This window comes from Corythoichthys intestinalis, chromosome 19 (assembly GCF_030265065.1).
Source record: "Corythoichthys intestinalis isolate RoL2023-P3 chromosome 19, ASM3026506v1, whole genome shotgun sequence".
NCBI classification, from domain to species: Eukaryota; Metazoa; Chordata; class Actinopteri; order Syngnathiformes; family Syngnathidae; genus Corythoichthys; species Corythoichthys intestinalis.
Genome location: NC_080413.1, coordinates 32,482,320 through 32,502,053, shown reverse-complemented (window position 1 = coordinate 32,502,053; position 19,734 = coordinate 32,482,320). Strand labels below are relative to the sequence as shown.

At 39.5% G+C, this 19,734-nt stretch overlaps 1 protein-coding gene across 1 annotated transcript in view; it reads right to left on the bottom strand.

Annotated features, from left to right (window-relative positions):
- Nucleotides 1-19,734, bottom strand: part of cnstb (consortin, connexin sorting protein b) — a 58,469-nt gene that overhangs the window by 29,762 nt on the left and 8,973 nt on the right. The window contains exons 2-4 of the mRNA XM_057822308.1: nt 18,658-19,037; nt 4,610-4,719; nt 4,059-4,089 (exon numbers count right to left, since the gene is read on the bottom strand). Of these exons, the coding sequence (XP_057678291.1) occupies nt 4,059-4,089; nt 4,610-4,719; nt 18,658-18,748 (232 nt within the window). The 5' untranslated portion in view covers nt 18,749-19,037. The remainder of the gene's footprint in view (nt 1-4,058; nt 4,090-4,609; nt 4,720-18,657; nt 19,038-19,734) is intronic.

Below are 19,734 nucleotides of genomic sequence, written 5' to 3'. Positions count from 1 at the left end.
AGGTCAAGGGAAAACTATAAAAAAGACTTAAGGACACGGCTACTGATAAACTTTGGTGTATTGTGTAATATTTGATGTTACTAACGATTTAATGTGCATAGTCCATAACTGTCCAGTCAACATTTTGAGTTCCACAACAATTCAGTTTTATTGTGTTATGTATATATTAGGCATAAGGTGCACATTTAACTAGGATTGTCAAACGATTAAAATTCTTAATCGAGTTAATCACAGCTTAGAAATTAATTAATCGTAATTCATCGCAATTCAAACCATCTCTAAAATATGCCATATTTTTCTGTAAATTATTGTTGGAATGGAAAGATAAGACAAGACGGATATATACATTCAACATACTGTACATAAATACTGTTTTTGTTTAATATAACAATAAATCCACAAGATGGCATTAACATTATTAACATTCTTTCTGTGAAGTGATCCACGGATAGAAAGACTTGTAATTCTTAAAGGATAAATGTGAGTTTGTATATTGTAACTAAATATTGCCATCTAGTGTATTTGTTGAGCTTTCAGTAAATGATACTGTAGCAACTTAACTGTTCTGCCCAAATGCATGATGGGAAGTGGTGCAACCGTGACTGTGTGTGGTGGCTGCAAATGCTATATCTTCTCTGCGTTGGGTACACTACAGGGTGTTTAGAAAAAGATCAACTCCTGTCATTCCTCCCCTCATCGCTTCCCACAATATTTATAGTTGCTGTGGGAGAGATGACAAAGCTTTTGCCAATTAAAAGTACGTCCCCAATGAAAGCTTGTATCTACTCCACTCACTTGACACTGCCTCTTATCTCTGTATATAAGTAAAACGGCGCCATTGTAGGCTGTTTGCGACAATGCGCGAGTGAGTCGTACCGCGACTGCGTGATTAATTTAAAAAATTAATTACCGCCAGTTAACGTGATAAATTTGACAAACCTACATTTAACAAAACAAAATAAATGCATTCATTTGCGATGAAATGCATAACTGATGCTGCAACAATCTAACGATATTTTGGCAAGTGGGGTGGCCAGTGGGGTGGCCAACCAATTTATAGGGGTGGCCGTGGCCACCCCCTGGTGGCGCCACTGCAAAAAAACTTTACTCAAGTAAGTGTAGCGTTACTTCAAAATAATATAACTCAAATTAAAGTAAAAGTAGTCATCTAAAAAACGTACTCAAGTACAAGTAAAAAAGTATTTGGTGAAAAGAAAACACGTAATGAGTAACATTGTGGGTACCTGCTTATGTGTGATTTTTTTTTTTTTTTTTTTAAACAATGTCATTTTTTCTCAACACAAAGTTATCTATATGAATTGCTATTATTTTACTGTTCTATAACCAAAGACTTTACTATCAGTTGACAAGACAGCTCCCCATTGGGGGCAGACCCAGACAGAGCTGAGTTGGCTTTCACTGTGATAAACTCAAACACATGCTGCGTTCAAATGCCGGATATAGGTGGAAGCAGGACGAATGTTTTACTGCGTACAAGCAGGAAGGATTGTCTCAAGAGTGATTTGGTCAAGGATCCAAGGTAATTATTATAAAAAGAGCCCCACGCATGCACTTTCCACTTAAAAAGCTCTAATTTGTGATGGCCGCCGCCACATTGGATTACACAATAGCGTAATTTTAGCTCGAAATATTTACATATAATGAATGATAACTGCCCAGTTTTTTGCTTTTAACCAAGAATCTAGACTGTTTTATGTTCGTATCTATAGAAATCCTGGTGATGTACGCATTTATTTAAAAGAACTTAAAAAGCTCTTTGTTTTGTGATGGCCGCCATGTTGTATCCATAAACAGTAGCATAAGTTTACATTCAAATGCTCAGGTAATTTGAGGGCCAACTGCCCATTCTTTAGCAAAAAAGTAGTAAACGACATCGGAATTCAACCTAAATAACTTTGTACATAGATGATGTATTTAGAAAAAGGCAAATTTTGCTTTTGTTGAGTAAAATTAAGATGATTCTGCATGCTTTCCTCAAGTATTAAGTTGCTGATGTGAAAATTGAGTGATTTATTACCTGTTGAAAACTCAAACCAACAAACTTGGGGTGGGGGGGGCAAAAACTCATATGTTAAATATTGCTATTGATCCTGAAAATATAGGTAATTATCCATGCATTTGGTGATTTTTGTGAATTTAGCGTAAAATTTGAGAATTTGTTTAAATGAAATCAGGACCCCTACGGATCAGCCCCATGCGGCGTGTCCCGTCAACTGATAGTGAAGTCTATGCTATAACCTATTACATAACCACATTAATCCAAATAAATACAAATAAAAAATCAATGAATTCCAGCGAGAGAGAAAAAATCTACAAAAATAAGGCATCATTCATCTAAAGAGCATGAGTGCCATCTAGTGGAGAAAACATTTCCTATTATGAAATTACAAGGATCATATCTCAATTTTTCCTTGGTCAATCGGTGCCAAATAAAAACTGGGACAGAGGTTAAAATCCGCCTTTTCGAGTCATATTGACGGCAGCACTCTATGTCAAATACTTATTTTTTTAGGGTGCTTTAAAGACGCCATGTGATTGAACAGGCCGGTGATATAGAACGGCACGCTTGAGCCTGATTGGTAGAATAGAGTCATGTGATTATTATTGCGACATCTCATTGGTCAAACTGGTAGAGCCACTGTTGGCATCTCTGCCAAAAAAAAGTAAAATCTTATATGTAGCACAAAGAGGAAAATATAACAACTAGTGTAGTGCAAACTAGCAGAGTAAGAGTAGCGTTTTTTCTTCACAAATCTACTCAAGTACAAGTAAAAGTTATTGGTTAGTAAAACTACACTTAGAAGTACATTTTGCTCAAAAAGTTACCCAAGTAAATGTAACAGAGTACATGTAATGCGTTACTACCCACTTCTGTTTATATGTAAAGGTAGGTTAGTAAAACTACTTAGATGTACATTTGTCTGAAAAAGTTACTCAAGTAAATGCTTCACGGTGGGGATGAGGTATGCTGTTTGCATATAAACAGTGGTGGGTAGTAACGTGTTACATGTACTCGTTTACATTTACTTGAGTAACTTTTTGAGACACGGTGGGGATGAGGTATGTTGTTTGCATATAAACAGAGGTGGGTAGTAACGTGTTACATGTACTCGTTTACATTTACTTGAGTAACTTTTTCAGACAAATGTACATCTAAGAGTAGTTTTACTAAACCATGCTTTCTACTTTTACTTGAGTAGATTTGTGAAGAAGAAACACTACTCTTACTTCACTACTGTGGACTACCCAACAGTCGTTACACTTTTGCTCTTTATTCTACTTATTAGATTTATTTATTTATCTTAGCTAAAGTAGCTCTACCAATTTCACCAATGAGACGTCGCAAAAATAATCACATGACTTCATTATACCAATCAGAGGCAAGCTTGCCGTTCTATGTTCACCCCAGCCGGTTCAATCCTATGGTGTCTTTAAAGCACCGTAAAAAAAGTATTTGACATGAAGCATTGCCCTAAACATGACTGGAAAGTGCGGGTTTTAACCTCTCTCCCGGTTTCTATTTGACCAAGGAAAAATGGAGTTATGATCCTTTTAATTTCATGATAGTAATTATAAAGGAAATATTCACTATTCAAACTAGGCTCCATCTTTTCCACCAGAGGGCACTCTTGCTTTTTGGATGAATAATGCTTCATTTATGTAATTTTTTGGAATTCAGTTTGTTGTTGTTTTTTTTTAATTGTATTTTTTATAACAGTCAATATAGATAACTTTGTGCTCAGAAAAAAAATATATCATTGTTTAACAAAAAAAAAAAATCAAAAATGTAAGCAGTTTCTCACAATGTTACTCATGACTTGAGTATTATTTTCACTAAATACTTTTTACTTGTACTAGAGTACATTTTTTGGATGACTACTTTTACTTGAGTAATATTATTTTGAAGTAAAGCTACTCTTACTTGAGTCTAATTTTTGGCTACTCTACCCACCTCTGCATATAAGGCACTGATAATGGCCATGTATCTGTATTTTAAACGAGTTAGGCATTACTTCAACTATTCCTAGAAAGGATACAGTTCTCTTGAAGTGAGCAGAATTCTGCAATCTGAAATGGAAAAACATGTTTAATACTAAAGGAGACATTGGGGAGGATGGGAGTAGGAACCGACAAGTGGGTGTTTCTCAAATATGCTGCTCAGCCACAACACGATGATTTAATGTGAAATGTATTACATTCCTTTAAAGAAATGAAAGTCACATGGTGAGTCATTATACGCGGACAACCCGTGAAACAGTCACGTGCAACTGCTTAAAGCACACATTCAAATATGTGAATATCTCAAGTTCTTATTATATGAACTAAATTGCAACCATGAAACCAAGGTAAATAAATGCACACTGTTATCACTTACATACAGTACTAATGTGCTTTCCCGCGTTATAACCAAAAACCATATTTATGACTCAGTCCACATTGAAAAAAATTAAGTATCACCTTCTCGATATATTGTCACACCCCTAGGCCATGCAGTGTAGTGTTTGTTTGGTCTCCCTTAATAAAAGCATGCAGTCCCCAAAGATCGGAAGGGGAAAAAGCATTGCCCTCTTTCCACACAAACACCCACCTGGTGCAGCGAGTTTGGCAGTAGTGTGTAGTCAGTGTTTTCGCTGAGAGACTGTAGAGAGGCCAATAGCTCTGGGCTGAGGCTCGATGTTCCATATTTGGGGACACTTCCTGGAAACATACCGAAAAAACAAACAAAATTCCTATGAGACTCACCTGTTATTTCTCATGTAAATTATTTAGAAGCCTGGTGTATTTCCTTCAGAAGCATTGTCAACTCCAGGAAAATACAGCTGATGATGGTACAGTGATGTCATCCCTGATGTCACAAGAGTGTTGCGCATGATGAAGGTGTGTCTGACCAAACATGCCCCTCATGGAAAGTGTCACAAAGTGATGATGTACTAATACTAAAGTATGATTCAGAATGATGATCACTGGTCTTTATTGACATGACCTTGATTTAACCGTTGTGTACGGTAGCTGAGAGAGGTCAGGCAAAATGCAAAGTCCAAACACTTTGCAAAAAGAAAAAATAGCCACAACACGACAGCAAACTGCCTCAACACAACAGCAAGAAGCCCAAGAGGAAGACCAGGAAGCAGTGCTTAATTTGTAAATCATACAGTGCCTTGCAAAAGTATTCGGCCCCCTTGAACCTTGCAACCTTTCGCCACATTTCAGGCTTCAAACATAAAGATATAAAATTTTAATTTTTTGTCAAGAATCAACAACAAGTGGGACACAATCGTGAAGTGGAACAACATTTATTGGATAATTTAAACTTTTTTAACAAATAAAAAACTGAAAAGTGGGGCGTGCAATATTATTCGGCCCCCTTGCGTTAATACTTTGTAGCGCCACCTTTTGCTCCAATTACAGCTGCAAGTCGCTTGGGGTATGTTTCTATCAGTTTTGCACATCGAGAGACTGACATTCTTGCCCATTCTTCCTTGCAAAACAGCTCGAGCTCAGTGAGGTTGGATGGAGAGTGTTTGTGAACAGCAGTCTTCAGCTCTTTCCACAGATTCTCGATTGGATTCAGGTCTGGACTTTGACTTGGCCATTCTACCACCTCGATACGTTTATTTTTAAGCCATTCCATTGTAGATTTGGCTTTATGTTTTGGATCATTGTCCTGTTGGAAGATAAATCTCCGTCCCAGTCTCAGGTCTTGTGCAGATACCAACAGGTTTTCTTCCAGAATGTTCCTGTATTTGGCTGCATCCATCTTCCCGTCAATATAACCATCTTCCCTGTCCCTGCTGAAGAAAAGCAGGCCCAAACCATGATGCTGCCACCACCATGTTTGACAGTGGGGATGGTGTGTTCAGGGTGATGAGCTGTGTTGCTTTTACGCCAAACATATCGTTTTCCATTGTGGCCAAAAAGTTCAGTTTTGGTTTCATCTGACCAGAGCACCTTCTTCCACATGTTTGGTGTGTCTCCCAGGTGGCTTGTGGCAAACTTTGAACGAGACTTTTTATGGATATCTTTGACAAATGGCTTTCTTCTTGCCACTCTTCCATAAAGGCCAGTTTTGTGCAGTGTACGACTGATTGTTGTCCTATGGACAGACTCTCCCACCTCAGCTGTAGATCTCTGCAGTTCATCCAGAGTGATCATGGGCCTCTTGGCTGCATCTCTGATCAGTTTTCTCCTTGTTTGAGAAGAAAGTTTGGAAGGACGGCCGGGTCTTGGTAGATTTGCAGTGGTCTGATGCTCCTTCCATTTCAATATGATGGCTTGCACAGTGCTCCTGGAGATGTTTAAAGCTTGGGAAATCTTTTTGTATCCAAATCCGGCTTTAAACTTCTCCACAACAGTATCTCGGACCTGCCTGGTGTGTTCCTTGGTTTTCATAATGCTCTCTGCACTTTAAACAGAACCCTGAGACTATCACAGAGCAGGTGCATTTATACGGAGACTTGATTACACACAGGTGGATTCTATTTATCATCATCGGTCATTTAGGACAACACTGGATCATTCAGAGATCCTCACTGAACTTCTGGAGTGAGTTTGCTGCACTGAAAGTAAATGGGCCAAATAATGCCCCACTTTTCAGTTTTTTATTTGTTAAAAAAGTTTAAATTATCCAATAAATGTTGTTCCACTTCACGATTGCGTCCCACTTGTTGTTGATTCTTGACAAAAAAATTAAATTTCATATCTTTATGTTTGAAGCCTGAAATGTGGCGAAAGGTTGCAAGATTCAAGGGGGCCGAATACTTTTGCAAGGCACTGTGGTGCCGGTACGCAAAGTACAGTGTGGCAAATAAGTATTTAGTTAACCACCAATTGTGCAAGTTCTCCAACTTGAAACGATTAGAGAGGCCTGGGTAAACCTCAACCATGAGAGACAGAATGTGGAAAAAAAGCAGAAAATCACATTGTTTGATTTTTAAAGAATTTATTTCCAAATTAGAGTGGAAAATAAGTATTTGGTCACCTACAAACAAGCAGGATTTTTGGCAGTCAAAGAGGTCTAACTTCTTCTAACGAGGTCTAACGAGGCTCCACTCGTTACCTGTATTAATGGCACTTGTTTTAACTCATTATCGGTATAAAAGACACCCGTCCACAACTTCAGTCAGTCACACTCCAAACTCCACTATGGCCAAGACCAAAGAGCTGTCGAAGGACACCAGAGACAAAATTGTAGACCTGCACCAGGCTGGGAAGACTGAATCTGCAATAGGTAAAACACTTGGTGTAAAGAAATCAACTGTGGGAGCAATTATTAGAAAATGAAAGACATTCAAGACCAATGATAATTCAGATAAAACCAAAATAGAAATTTTTGGTAGAAACACAGGTTCTCGTGTTTGGAGTAGAAAGAATACTGAATTGCAACCGAAGAACACCATACCCAATGTGAAGCATGGGGGTGGAAACATCATGCTTTGGGGCTGTTTTTATGCAAAGGGACCAGGACGACTAGGGTGTCCCAAAAAAGTAAATCCAGGAAACTAATCTCGCACACCCTCTCAATGCATTTCACTTCTTGCCAAAGTACTGTGAGAAAAAATTCACAATGATCGCTTAATATTTAGGGTTCCCTCAGAGCACATGTAATGTCTGCTGTGCCGTATACAGGGGCCAGCCGGGTAGGGGCGTCATCCTGATCTGTTTTCAACTGTCCATTTGCACTCACATGCATAGAACGTATGCGGTGTTGCCTTGACCTGGTGTTGACAGTGGCCAATCCAGAAAAGCTATCTGAAACTCGAAAGGGGGGGGGGGGGGGGGGGGATTTCCCCCCCAAATATCACCGATTTTGAAAAACTCATCGGATTTGGGAAGCTTACCACGTGGAAGGTGGTTTAAGCAAGTCTTTTTCTGATAGAATGTGACTTTACTTCGAGAAAATCGCACTTTCAAGCGATCATAGCATGGAACTGGTCATCGCGGCTGTCTTCGACCTCTTCTTCCGATTCTCTGGCCCTGATATTTCCCTGTTCGTCCGCTTCAAAGCAGAATGGAATTTTCTGGACCACTCGAAGGCATCTCCGATCCGAACGACAACCTCTCCGAGTGGGTGCGTCTCAAGAAGGACAAAGTCGTCGGGTTTATCGACAGCCAGCTGGAGACCATCCAACACAGGGACGACTACTGCGAGTTCCTCCTCCTCGCCCGCTTCTTCCTCACGGGCCCCTGGACAGACGTTGTCCGCTTCAGCCGGCCTGGGGCGTACCACTGCGCTCGATGGATGGCCAAAGTCATCTACTCCCTGAAAATCTACATCTTCCAGAAGCAGTTCCAACTCACTCACATGAAGCAAGAGCTCTGCGCAAAATCAACGTGTTCGCAGTGACGGTCTACCTCAAGCGGTGGTTCGAAGCTCCAGTGACCGTCGATGCACCTGTCAACGACCTGGAGATGTGCGAGGAGCTGGACAGATACACAGCTGTTGACAGTGAAGTTGGCTCGGCTGCTCTCAAGAAGTTCTGTGGGCATCTCTGGTACTTGAGCGAGGACTTGGCCTCCCTGGCGATGTTTTCAATGAAGACCGAGGAAGAGGAGAAGGCCAAGATGCTGCACAACCTCTACGAGGCTCAGGAGAAAGGGAAGGAACTGCGGCGGCTGGAAGGAAGGAGGACCCTTACACTCAAGAGGGCTGACCTAGGCGACTTCATCACCCGGAGGTCGTAGAACCTGTTCCACTGCCTGAAGCTGCCTCTCCCAGCTACAGTCGCGGATCTGCGGGAAGTTCCAGTTGTCGTGTCCGAGCTGAAGTCGGTAAATGATGTTGCAGAGCGAGCGGTGAAGCTGGCGACCGACTTCAACCAGTGCCTGACGAAGGACGAAGACGAGTGGCAGCTCATCTTTCAGGTCGTCGAACATAACCGCGGCCAATTCCCCACGGCTGACAAGGCCAGCTTCCAGTAGTGCAGCTGTCACTTCCCTGTCTTCAGTTGTATTGCTACTATCCAGTTGTATTGCACCAGTGCATGTAACACCTTGTCCAATGTGAATTGTGCAAGGTAGACAATCGGTCTGGGAGAGAGGCGATCATTAGTCAGAAGAGTGCGAGACCGACACGTTAACCACTGCCAGTCCAGTAGGAATGTCAATGAGGGAAGTCTTAGCAACCAGCTATGGGAGCGAAATTTCATGTGCTCAGTTCTTTTAGCAAGTGGAATACAATGAAGGGGTGTGCGAGTCCGAATCTGTTAATATGTGATTTTATATAGGGGGCCTGGGACGACTGATCTGTGTAAAGGAAATAATGAATGGGGCCTTGTATCGAGAGATTGTGAGTGAAAATCTCCTTCCATCAGCAAGGGCATTGAAGATGAGACGTGGCTGGGTCTTTCAGCATGACAATAATCCCAAACGTAACAAAGGAGTGGCTTCGTAAGAAGCAATTCAAGGTCCTGGAGTGGCCTAGCCAGTCTCCAGATCTCAACCCCATAGAAAATCTGTGGAGGGAGTTGAAAGTCCGTGTTGCCCAACGACAGCCCCAAAACATCACTACTCTAGAGGAGATCTGCATGGAGGAATGAGCGAAAATACCAGCAACAGTGTGTGAAAAGCTTGTGAAGTTACAGAAAACGTTTGGCCTCCTTTATTGCCTACAAAGGGTACATAACAAAGTATTGAGATGAACTTTTGGTATTGACCAAATACTTATTTTCCACCATGATTTGCAAATAAATTCTTTAAAAATCAAACAATGTGATTTTCTGGGGTTTTTTTTCCACATTTGTCTCTCATGGTTGAGGTTTACCCATTTTGACAATTACAGGCCTCTCTAATATTTTCAAGTGGGAGAACTTGCACAATTAGTGGTTGACTAAATACTTATTTGCCCCACTGTACATGTGAAAGCACAGGGATGACGGCACGGGGACAGGTCCCGGAACATTTGCAGAAAATGGTGCTGAAAACAAAACACAAATGCCCACTTGCCATGCTGTGGGACTTTCCTTTTTTTCTTTCTTTTCTATGTGCTTTTCTGATTAGTTTTGAACCATATTCCTTCTTTTTAAAAAATACAGTAAACGCAACTGTCTTTTTGGCATGTTGAAATACCGTTTGATCCTGGCTGCTTGCTCCCAAGATGGCGCAAATTTCAAGTTTTTTTCATGTCAGGGGTGTCAGTTGGTCCAGCTTTTCAGTGCATCAAATCTCCGACTCTTTCAAATGACGTTAAATTTTCATAAACAACAAGCAATTCTTGGGACTTGTTCTGTAAATGAATTTAAGGATATTATCATTTTATTTTATACTGTAATGTCCGTAACTGTGTGTAATATTCTGATATAATGTTTTCCGAGGCACCCTGAAGTGCACGCAACGTTACTGTTGTTTTTCTGCTGTTTACTGCTGTTTTTCACGCGATGCGGGAGTGTGATAGAGAGGCACAGGCTCTATCTATCACTCCGCACAGCCTGACGAGAGCCCCAAGCTGTATTCGTACTGTTAGCTCCATGTGTTAATAAAGAAACAAAGTTGTCAGCACATCGTGTTTTCGATACCTTTGTCAACAAAAAGCTCATAACAAGACAATATGCACGATCCGTTTACGAGACGCTGGGACTGGAGAGCTGTGAGTAGTAGGAAGCGAGGGGGAGACGAGCGAGAAGCAAAACTTCGCGGTCGAATGTTACGCCAGTCCGCTATTATTTTGTTTATTGTTTGCTTATTGTTGTCGCAATGAAGTGGAGAAAGCCATCAACGACTCCTCTCTTTCTTTCCCCCCAACGTTTTTATTATTATTATTATTTTATATGCACGAGAGGTGCCGGATCTGCCCAAATAAGTCCCGGAACACAGGGAGGCCAAAATCAAGAGGTGCTGGATCTTGTTCCAGCAAGATCCGGCTCAAATTAAACCCTGCCCGGAGCTAGACTACATTTCACGGAAGTAGACATGAGGACTACAACTCCGAACAGTCCTGCTATCGTGTAAGCGCAACTCATCATTTCCACACACGTAAAGAGCTGGAAGACATAATTTACATAGTTCGTTCACACATTTACAGTTTGAATATTGCTATATGTGCGTGGTGACCATCTCTACGGACCTACGGAAGTCAATCCCCACGCCCCCGTCAGACGCAAATTTATATAAAAATGAAGTCAATCGCTTGTCCTGTAAAAGTTTTGTTTGTGCTGCTGCTGTTTTATATAGATATATACAACTTCTGGCAAAAAGTATGGAATCACCAGTCTCGGACGAGCACTCACTCAGACATTTTATTATGTAGAAAAAAACTCAGATAAAAAGCTTGAAAAAAATAATGAATTAGTTCAAAGTGCAACTCCTTGGCATTCAGAAACACTAAAAGAAATGAATAAAAACATTGTGGTGGTCAGTAAATGTTACTTTTACAGAGCAAGTGCAGGGAAATAAATATAGCATCACTCCATTCTGAGGAAAAATATATGGAATCCTGACAAACAAAGAAATAACAATCAAAACACATCTCTAGTATTTAGTTGCGCCATCTCTGGCTTTTATGACAGCTTGCAGTCACTTCATCAATTTGGTGCCAACTCTCTTTGATTGCAGTTGCCAGATCATTCTTGCAGGTCGGAGCCTTGATGTGGACCATTTTTTTTCAATTTCCACCACAGGTTTTCAATAAGGTTGAGATCTGGGCTATTTGCAGGCCATGTCATTGACTGAATGAGTCTTTCTGCAAGAAATGCTTTAACAGTTTTAGCTCAGTGGCATGATGCATTGTCATCTTGGAAAATAATTTCATTATCCACAAACAATTGAAGGGATAAGAAAGCTGTGAAAATAACCTTCATCCAGTCATTCACAGTCCATGATTGCCTCTCCTTAGTCAATTGCAGTCTTGTTCTTATCTGTTTGAGTGTCAATGATGGTTTCCTTTTAGTTTTCCTGTATGAAAATCCCATTTCCTTTAGGCGATTTTGCACAGTTCTGTCACATACCTTGGCTCCAGCTTCCTCCCATTTCTTAAATGGCCAAGACTGCCGACCTGGCTGCTGTCCAGAAGGCCGTTATTGACACCCTCAAGCAAGAGGCTACGACACAGAAATAAATTTCTGAGCGAATACGCTGTTCCCAGAGTCAATGCAGCTAGCTATCAGGAGATTTTGGAGCACTTCATGCTTCCATCTGCTGAAAAGCTTTATGGAGATGAAGATTTCATTTTTCAGCACGGCCTGGCACCTGCTCAAAGTGCCAAAACCACTGGTAAATGGTTTACTGACCATGGCATTACTGTGCTCAATTGGCCTGCCAACTCTCCTGACCTGAACCCCATAGAGAATATGTGGGATATTGTGAAGAGGAAGTTGAGAGACACCAGACCCAACACTGTGGATGAGCTTAAGGCTGCTATCGAAGCATCCTGGGCCTCCATAACACCTCAGCAGTGCCACAGGCTGATTGCCTCCATGCCACGCCACATACAAGCAGTCATTTCTGCAAAAGGATTCCCAACCAAGTATTGAGTGCATAGCTGATATAATTAATTGAAGGTTGACTTTTTTTGTATTAAAAAAACACTTTTTTGTATTGGTTGGATGAAATATGCCAATTTTCTGAGATAGGGATTTTGGTTTTTCTTGACTTTTTTGCGAAAATCATCACTATTAAAACAATAAAAGGTTTGAACTACTTCAGTTGTGTGTAATGAATCTAAAATATATGAGTATGAGATATATACGTCTAATGTTTATCAGTACATTACAGAAAATAATGAACTTTATCACAATCTGCTATTTTTTTTTTTAGAAGGACCTGTATATGTGCGTGTGTGTTCGAGTCATCAACATGTGGCCCCCAAAAGTCAAACTCTTGCTATGCCAACTGAAAAAGTTTACCTTTTCCTCAAGATGCCACAATATGTTGGAAATGTTCTACTAAGTAGGATACTGAACTCACTTCACCACAGTTCATTCGCATCGAGATGTCAAAAATTGTCTTAATTTGACAAAACTGAACATGAAAACAGCAGATGTGTGAGTTTTTCACTGAATAATGGAGAATAAGTACCAGGAAAAAGAAAGAAAAAAAAAACAGCAAAACGGCGACTCTGGAAACATGCAGACTGAGTAGTATGGTATAGTATTTAGAGCCGACAAATAATTAAAATTTTGAATCGAGTTAATCACAGTTTAAAAATTAATTAATCGTAATTAATCGCAATTCAAACCATTTCTAAAATATGCCATATTTTTATGTAAATTATTCTTGGAATGGATAGATAAGACACAAGACGGATATATACATTCAACATACTGTACATAAGTACTGTATTTGTCTATTATAACAATAAATCCACAAGATGGCATAAACATTAACATTCTTTCTGTTAAAGGGATCCACGGATAGAAAGACTTGTAGTTCTTAAAAGATAAATGTGAGTACAAGTTATAGTAATTTTATATTAAAACCCTTCTTAATGTTTTCTTTTTAATAAAATTTGTAAAATTTTCAATCTAAGAATAAACTAATAGCTCGCCACTGTTGACGTCGCCTAGCGGTGACATCACAGCAGTTCTTCCACAGTGTCTTTAATTACGTTAGGTAGTGATTGAAATACACCACAAGGTGTCAATGGCGGATTTTAAATTAATTAGAGATCTCGCCAACGAGTGCGTTTTGCCCCTCGACTGACGCCGTAGTTTCCGGGTTTATTGTACCTTACGTTCATTTGAGTGTTGACTTCACAACGTATGAGACCTCTGATAGTTTGTATATTGTGATTAAATATTGCCATCTAGTGTATTTGTCGAGCTAAATAAAATGTTTGAATAGAGTTTGACCAAAGTCTGAGTAAGTTTTATGTGTATTTTGTAGGGCTGTCAAACGATTAAAATTTTTAATCGAGTTAATTACAGCTTAAAAATTAATTAATCGTAATTAATCTACTGCCCATAGTTGGCTGGGATAGGCTCCAGCACCTCCGCGACCCTCGTGAGGAAAAGCGGCATGGAAAATGAATGAATGAATGAATAATCGAAATTCAAACCATCTATAAAGTATGCCATATTTTTCTGTAAATTATTGTTGGAATGGAAAGATAAGACACAAAATGGATATATACATTCAACATACAGTGCATAAGTACTGCATTTGTTTATTATAACAATAAATCAACAAGATGGCATTAACATTATTAACATTCTGTTAAAGCGATCCATGGATAGAAAGACTTGTAGTTCTTAAAAGATAAATGTTAGTACAAGTCATAGAAATTTTATACTAAAACCCCTCTTAATGTTTTCGTTTTAATAAATTTTGTAAAATTTTCAATCAAAAAATAAACTAGTAGCCCGCCATTGTTGATGTCAATACACAATGCTCATGGGTGCTGAAGCCCATAAAATCAGTCACACCCAAGCGCCAGCAGAGGGCGACAAAACTCCAAAAAACACAAGCAACAAGTGGACATTGCACTTAGCTGTCATTTTAATCTGTTTGAGCAGGGCATGTGCGTTAATTGCGTCAAATATTTTAACCTGATTAATCAAAAAAATTAATTACCGCCCGTTAACGCGATAATTTTGACAGCCCTAGTATTTTGCATAGCTATTTTGATTGGGAAAGCCAGCTTTCCTTTTTGTGAGCATTTTTTTTTTGAGAGATAGGAATATTATTTTTGTTGTGCTTTTACCAAATTATACTGTAGCGACTTAACTGTTCCGCCCAAATGCACGATGGGAAGTTGGGCAACCATGACTGTCAGTGGTGGCTGCAAATGGTATATGTTCTTTGTTGTGTTCAATGAAGCGAGTTAAGAAAATAGTTCACCACAATAGTTATGTTTGTTGTGAAAGACTTGCCAAAGCTTAAGCTAATAAACTGTGCGGTCCAATGAACGCCTGTGTCCACTGGCATTTCTCTGCCCCTTAGCACTCAATGTGCAAAAACCGGCGTCATTGTAATCTGTTTGAGGCAATGCATGAGCATGTCATTCCGCGCATGCGTTAAAAGCGTAAAATATTTTAACGTGATCAATAATAAAAATTAATTACCGCCCGTTAACGCGATAAATTTGACAGCACTAATAGTTAGTGGTGTCAACAATAATCGATGCGGCGATGCATCCCGATGCGGGGCATGGACGATTCGATTCGATGCGGGCAACAAGCCAAATCGATTCAGCGCATTTTAAAATATATACCGTAATTTTCGGACTATAAGCCGCTACTTTTTTCCTTCATTTTGAATCCTGCGGCTTATAGTCCATTGCGGCTTATTTGTTGATTTATTTGGGTTAATAGGCAACACATCCCCCCCTAGCATGTATTGCAGTACTACAGATATAAATAACAATTAAAATCCATGTTCTGTGCTACTTATTTATTCGGTTACTGTTCCAGTTGTTTCATTAATTGCTTGTTTTGGTATTTGGTAACACATTATTTGACAGAGGCATCTTAAGACATAAGACTCCATTTATGGCCAGCTCAGATCTTTTACAACCATTGAAAAGGGAGATAATTTGCTCTTAATTAATGCTAATGACAGTGTCATGTCATAATCATCATTGTCTAATGACAGTCCTAAGCGCCATTGTCAAATAGAGTGTTACCAAATACCATAAGTAGCAATTAATGAAATAACTGGAACAGTAAGTTAATAAATAATTAGCACAGAACATGAATTTTGATTGTTATTGACATCTGTAGCGCTGCAATGCATGCTAGGAGGCATGTTGGATAACAATAGTGTTCACAGCAGGTGGCAGGAGCGGTTGTCTCCCCCAAGGCAGCAGTGATGGCAAAATGAAGCTTCTTGAAGCAATGAAGCTTTGAAGCCAATTGGTTCAAAGCTTCATGGTGGTTCATTTGGTCTTATTACAGTCGTATGATGCTGCTGTCGAATAAAGTGTTAGCGGTTAATATCTTGTGTAAACATCCCATAAAACAGTGAGGACAGCTGCGGTTTATAGTCCGGTGCGGCTTATCTATGAACCAGTGCCATTTTCGTGTCGCATTTGGTGGGTGGCGGCTTATAGTCAGGTGCGCCTTATAGTGCAAAAATTATGGTAAGTACGTTAAAAAATCTTCCCTGCACAATTCCGGTGATGCAACGGATTTGGTTTCCCCATTTGTATTATTATTCTCATGTTTCATTTTTTACACACCGCATAACTCTGCTCAAGTTTCCCACCAACCTCGTAGAAGCCAAAATGTCTCCAGCTGTCTGCTTTCAACGTCTTAGGTGCATCAATAATCTTTCTCGCTCCCTCTTTCTCCGCTTCAGCCATTGTTATGTTATGTCCTATCTCTTAGAGGTTAGATCTTGTGCCCGAACCCGATTAACATTTTGGGCCCGACCCGAGGGCCCAAAATGTTCAGCATTCACGTTCGGGTCGGGTCCGGCCGCCGCGCCGGACTAATCAATTGTAAAAAAAAAAAAAAAAAAAGGGATAAAACCGAGAGCAGGCTCTCTGTATTGTGCATTTGCTTGTGCACGCACATGAACGCCGTGGCCTGCATGTTTTTTTTTTTATACTAAACTTTCCCAGCGTTATTTCGTTGTATAAATGCTTTTATAATAATCATAAAAATATGTAGCCTATTTAAACATTAAGAAAACTTGCGTTTTTTTTTTCTGCCAACTGAGAATTCGTTACGAAGGACACTTTTATTTATGCACACAAAGGTAACAGAAATGTGATCCTTTTGAATCTTCTCCTCTGTGTGTCAGCAAAACCCAAGGTTTTTTTTTTTTTTTTTTTTTTTTTTTAATCAAACTTTCCCAGCGTTATTTCGTTGTGTAAATGCTTTTATAATGATCATAAAAATATGTAGACTATTTAAACATTAAGAAAACTTGCATTTTTTTCTGCCAACTCGAAGCTGCTGCTGCGTTTTTGTTTTTTTTTTCCGCATCACTCCAAAAAAAAAAATTCGGGGTTTTCGGGCTGGGCCTGCAAATCTAGTTAATTGATCGGGCTTGGGCCGGGTCGGGCTTCAATACCAGCGGGCCGTGTCGGGTCAGGCTGGATTTTTTAGGCCCGGTCTAACTTCTATTGCACATAGTGGGCTAGGCCTACATTTTACTTTTGTTCTACATTGCAATTTAGTTGATGTTTTGTTTGCAACTGAACTGATCCCTGGATTGATATTGCGATAAAGTTGCTGCTGCACCACAATATTTTTTTTTTTTTTTTGTCGTTTTCTTTAATATTTACTTGAATATTTTTATTGATGGGTCGTTGTAACCAGTGTTGTTAATAACGGCGTTACAATATAACGGCGTTACTAACGGCGTTATTTTTTTCAGTAATGAGTAATCTAATTAATTACTTTTCTCATCTTGACAACGCCGTTACCGTTACTGAGACGGGAAAGGCGTGCGTTACTATGCGTTACTAAGTTGGTTGAATAAAAAAAAGTCTGAGAGAAACGGACTCACGGGGACGAGAGCAGAGCAGGAGTGGGGAAGACGCCGTTGCAACCGCGATGCTAGGTGGCTCCAATAATACCTGACTGCAGCTGACAAACTACACCCACATGACACGGTAGATATCATATTATAGAACTAGATGCAAATGACAGACACTGCTGCATTGCCAACATGTTTTAAGGACTACATGCGTTTGTAAACAGCCGCCATCTTAAAGCAGTAGACCTCTCAGGAAGGCCCTGATGTAGCGATCCTTCCTAGCGAACCTAAGTAATTTTTTTTTTATCTAAAATGCTCCTAAATCGGCAAAATCTTAACTTAAATCTATCTTTAAATGATGAAACAGTTTTAAAACTTACACATGTTGCAATAACGGGAGAAATTTTAACAACTTTAACGATTGATTCACAACTTTAAATGACTTCCACACATAGCAAAGGTTACTAGCTAGTTATCGCAATACCCTTGTGTCTAGTTAAGTGGAGGGTAAAGAATTGGGCTAGGGCCAATTGTCCCACAAACCCTTTAAGCTTCACATTGTGTGACCTGTGGTTTTTTTTTTTTTTTTTTTTTTTTTTTTTTTTGAGAAAAAAAAATATCACTGGTTACTTTGCCAAGTAACTAATTACTCTTACATTCAGGTAACTAAGTTACAAACACAATTACTTTTTGGGAGAAGTAATTTGTAACTGTAATTAATTACTTTTTTAAAGTAAAATTAACAACACTGGTTGTAACTAAAATACAGTGACTGTTCTTACTGATTTTGCACAGGAGTTGAGATGTTACACTGTGTGAAAGGCTGCTACTGTGTGAAAAAAAAAGAGAAAGCCCTGGTCTCATTCAAAGCACAAATTAAATGCTGTGATGTTTTTTTGTTTTTTTTTTAATATATATATCTGAAAGTATTTTCATTTGACTTCAACCAGGAGTGACACAAGAGCCAATAAAAAGTAGTTTAATGCCTGACCACTTGTTTTGCCTCATGATTCACGAAAAATATGCTTTGCTTTAGAATTTTAATGCATCCCAGGCTTTAATGCATTGCGATGCATTGCCGAATCGAACCGAATCGAATCGTGACCCTCTGAATCTAATCGAATCGAATCGTGGCCCTCCGAATCGTAATCGTGAGGGCAGTGCCGATGCACACCTCCACTAATTGTATTATTAGAAAACAAATATAGTATGCCACAAAGGAGCATGAAATATGTTGTATGTGACACTATTTGTCTTAATAAGAAGTAATACGTATCGTACCTGAGACACCGCTGACGTCCATGTCATCCTCTTCCTTTGGTTGAGTTGCATTATCTGGACCTTTAGGCGGGCCAGTGTTTTTGTTACCCATCTCTTCGGTCACCTGGGCCAGCTTTCCTTTAATATAAGTGTCCTGCCAGGCAGTATTTTTCTTCAGTAATCGTCTCTGGTTCTCAGTGATGTGTATCTGAGTAGCTTCTAGAGTTATTCCTTCCCAGGAAAGTATGTGCCTTTCGTTGTGGAGAGGTCTCAGCAGGTCGCTTCTAACAAAGCATGTGATACACTGTAATCCTTTGTGGCCAAGCGAAGAGAGAGATGTGCACCTCGGTCCACAGTTTACTCAAAGCAGAAAGCAGTTTCCCTTAATTGTTCTTAGCCAGCTGTCGGGAAGAGAAAATGAGGATAATTCAATTTTTTTTTTTTCAAAACAGAACATTTGCTTTTGCACTGTGTTTCAATAGGGAGAGGAACTAGAAAGTTGTGGGGTGCATCTTGTTTGGGAAATGGCACAAAATGAGCTCTCTGGTGGCTAAACTAAAGCACGGATGCTCACTGAGGCATGAGGGAGTGCTTTCATCTTCAATGGCTCCTAGAAATAAAATCACATCCTTGTAGTCAGCATGTGCTTTGTTATTTATGACTCATTGACTGACGATCCTTGAGTTAGATTAAGAGAGACAACTAGCATGAATATTACTCAGGGCTTAGTACTTATAAACAAGTTGGATTTTATTCTACCTTTTAAACCGCAATGGCAAAGATGAATTAATAACTCACAATCTTCGTAAAAAAGGTATTAGACGCTAGAAGTGTAACAATTAATTGATTGGCGATCATTATATTGATTGGTTAAGCACATTTGAATCCAAATCAATCCAAATGGAAAACATGTTTTGGTTCCTTTTGAAAGAAAGGAGTAGGAGTGGGATCCTCTCGGTACGATACGATACGATTTGCGATACAAAGCTCACGATAACGATGATCTTACGATATGGCGATACGACGATTATCGATACATTGGTCAGGAAATCATTCTAGGATATTCTACAAAGAACTAAGAAACAGAAAAACAAGCTT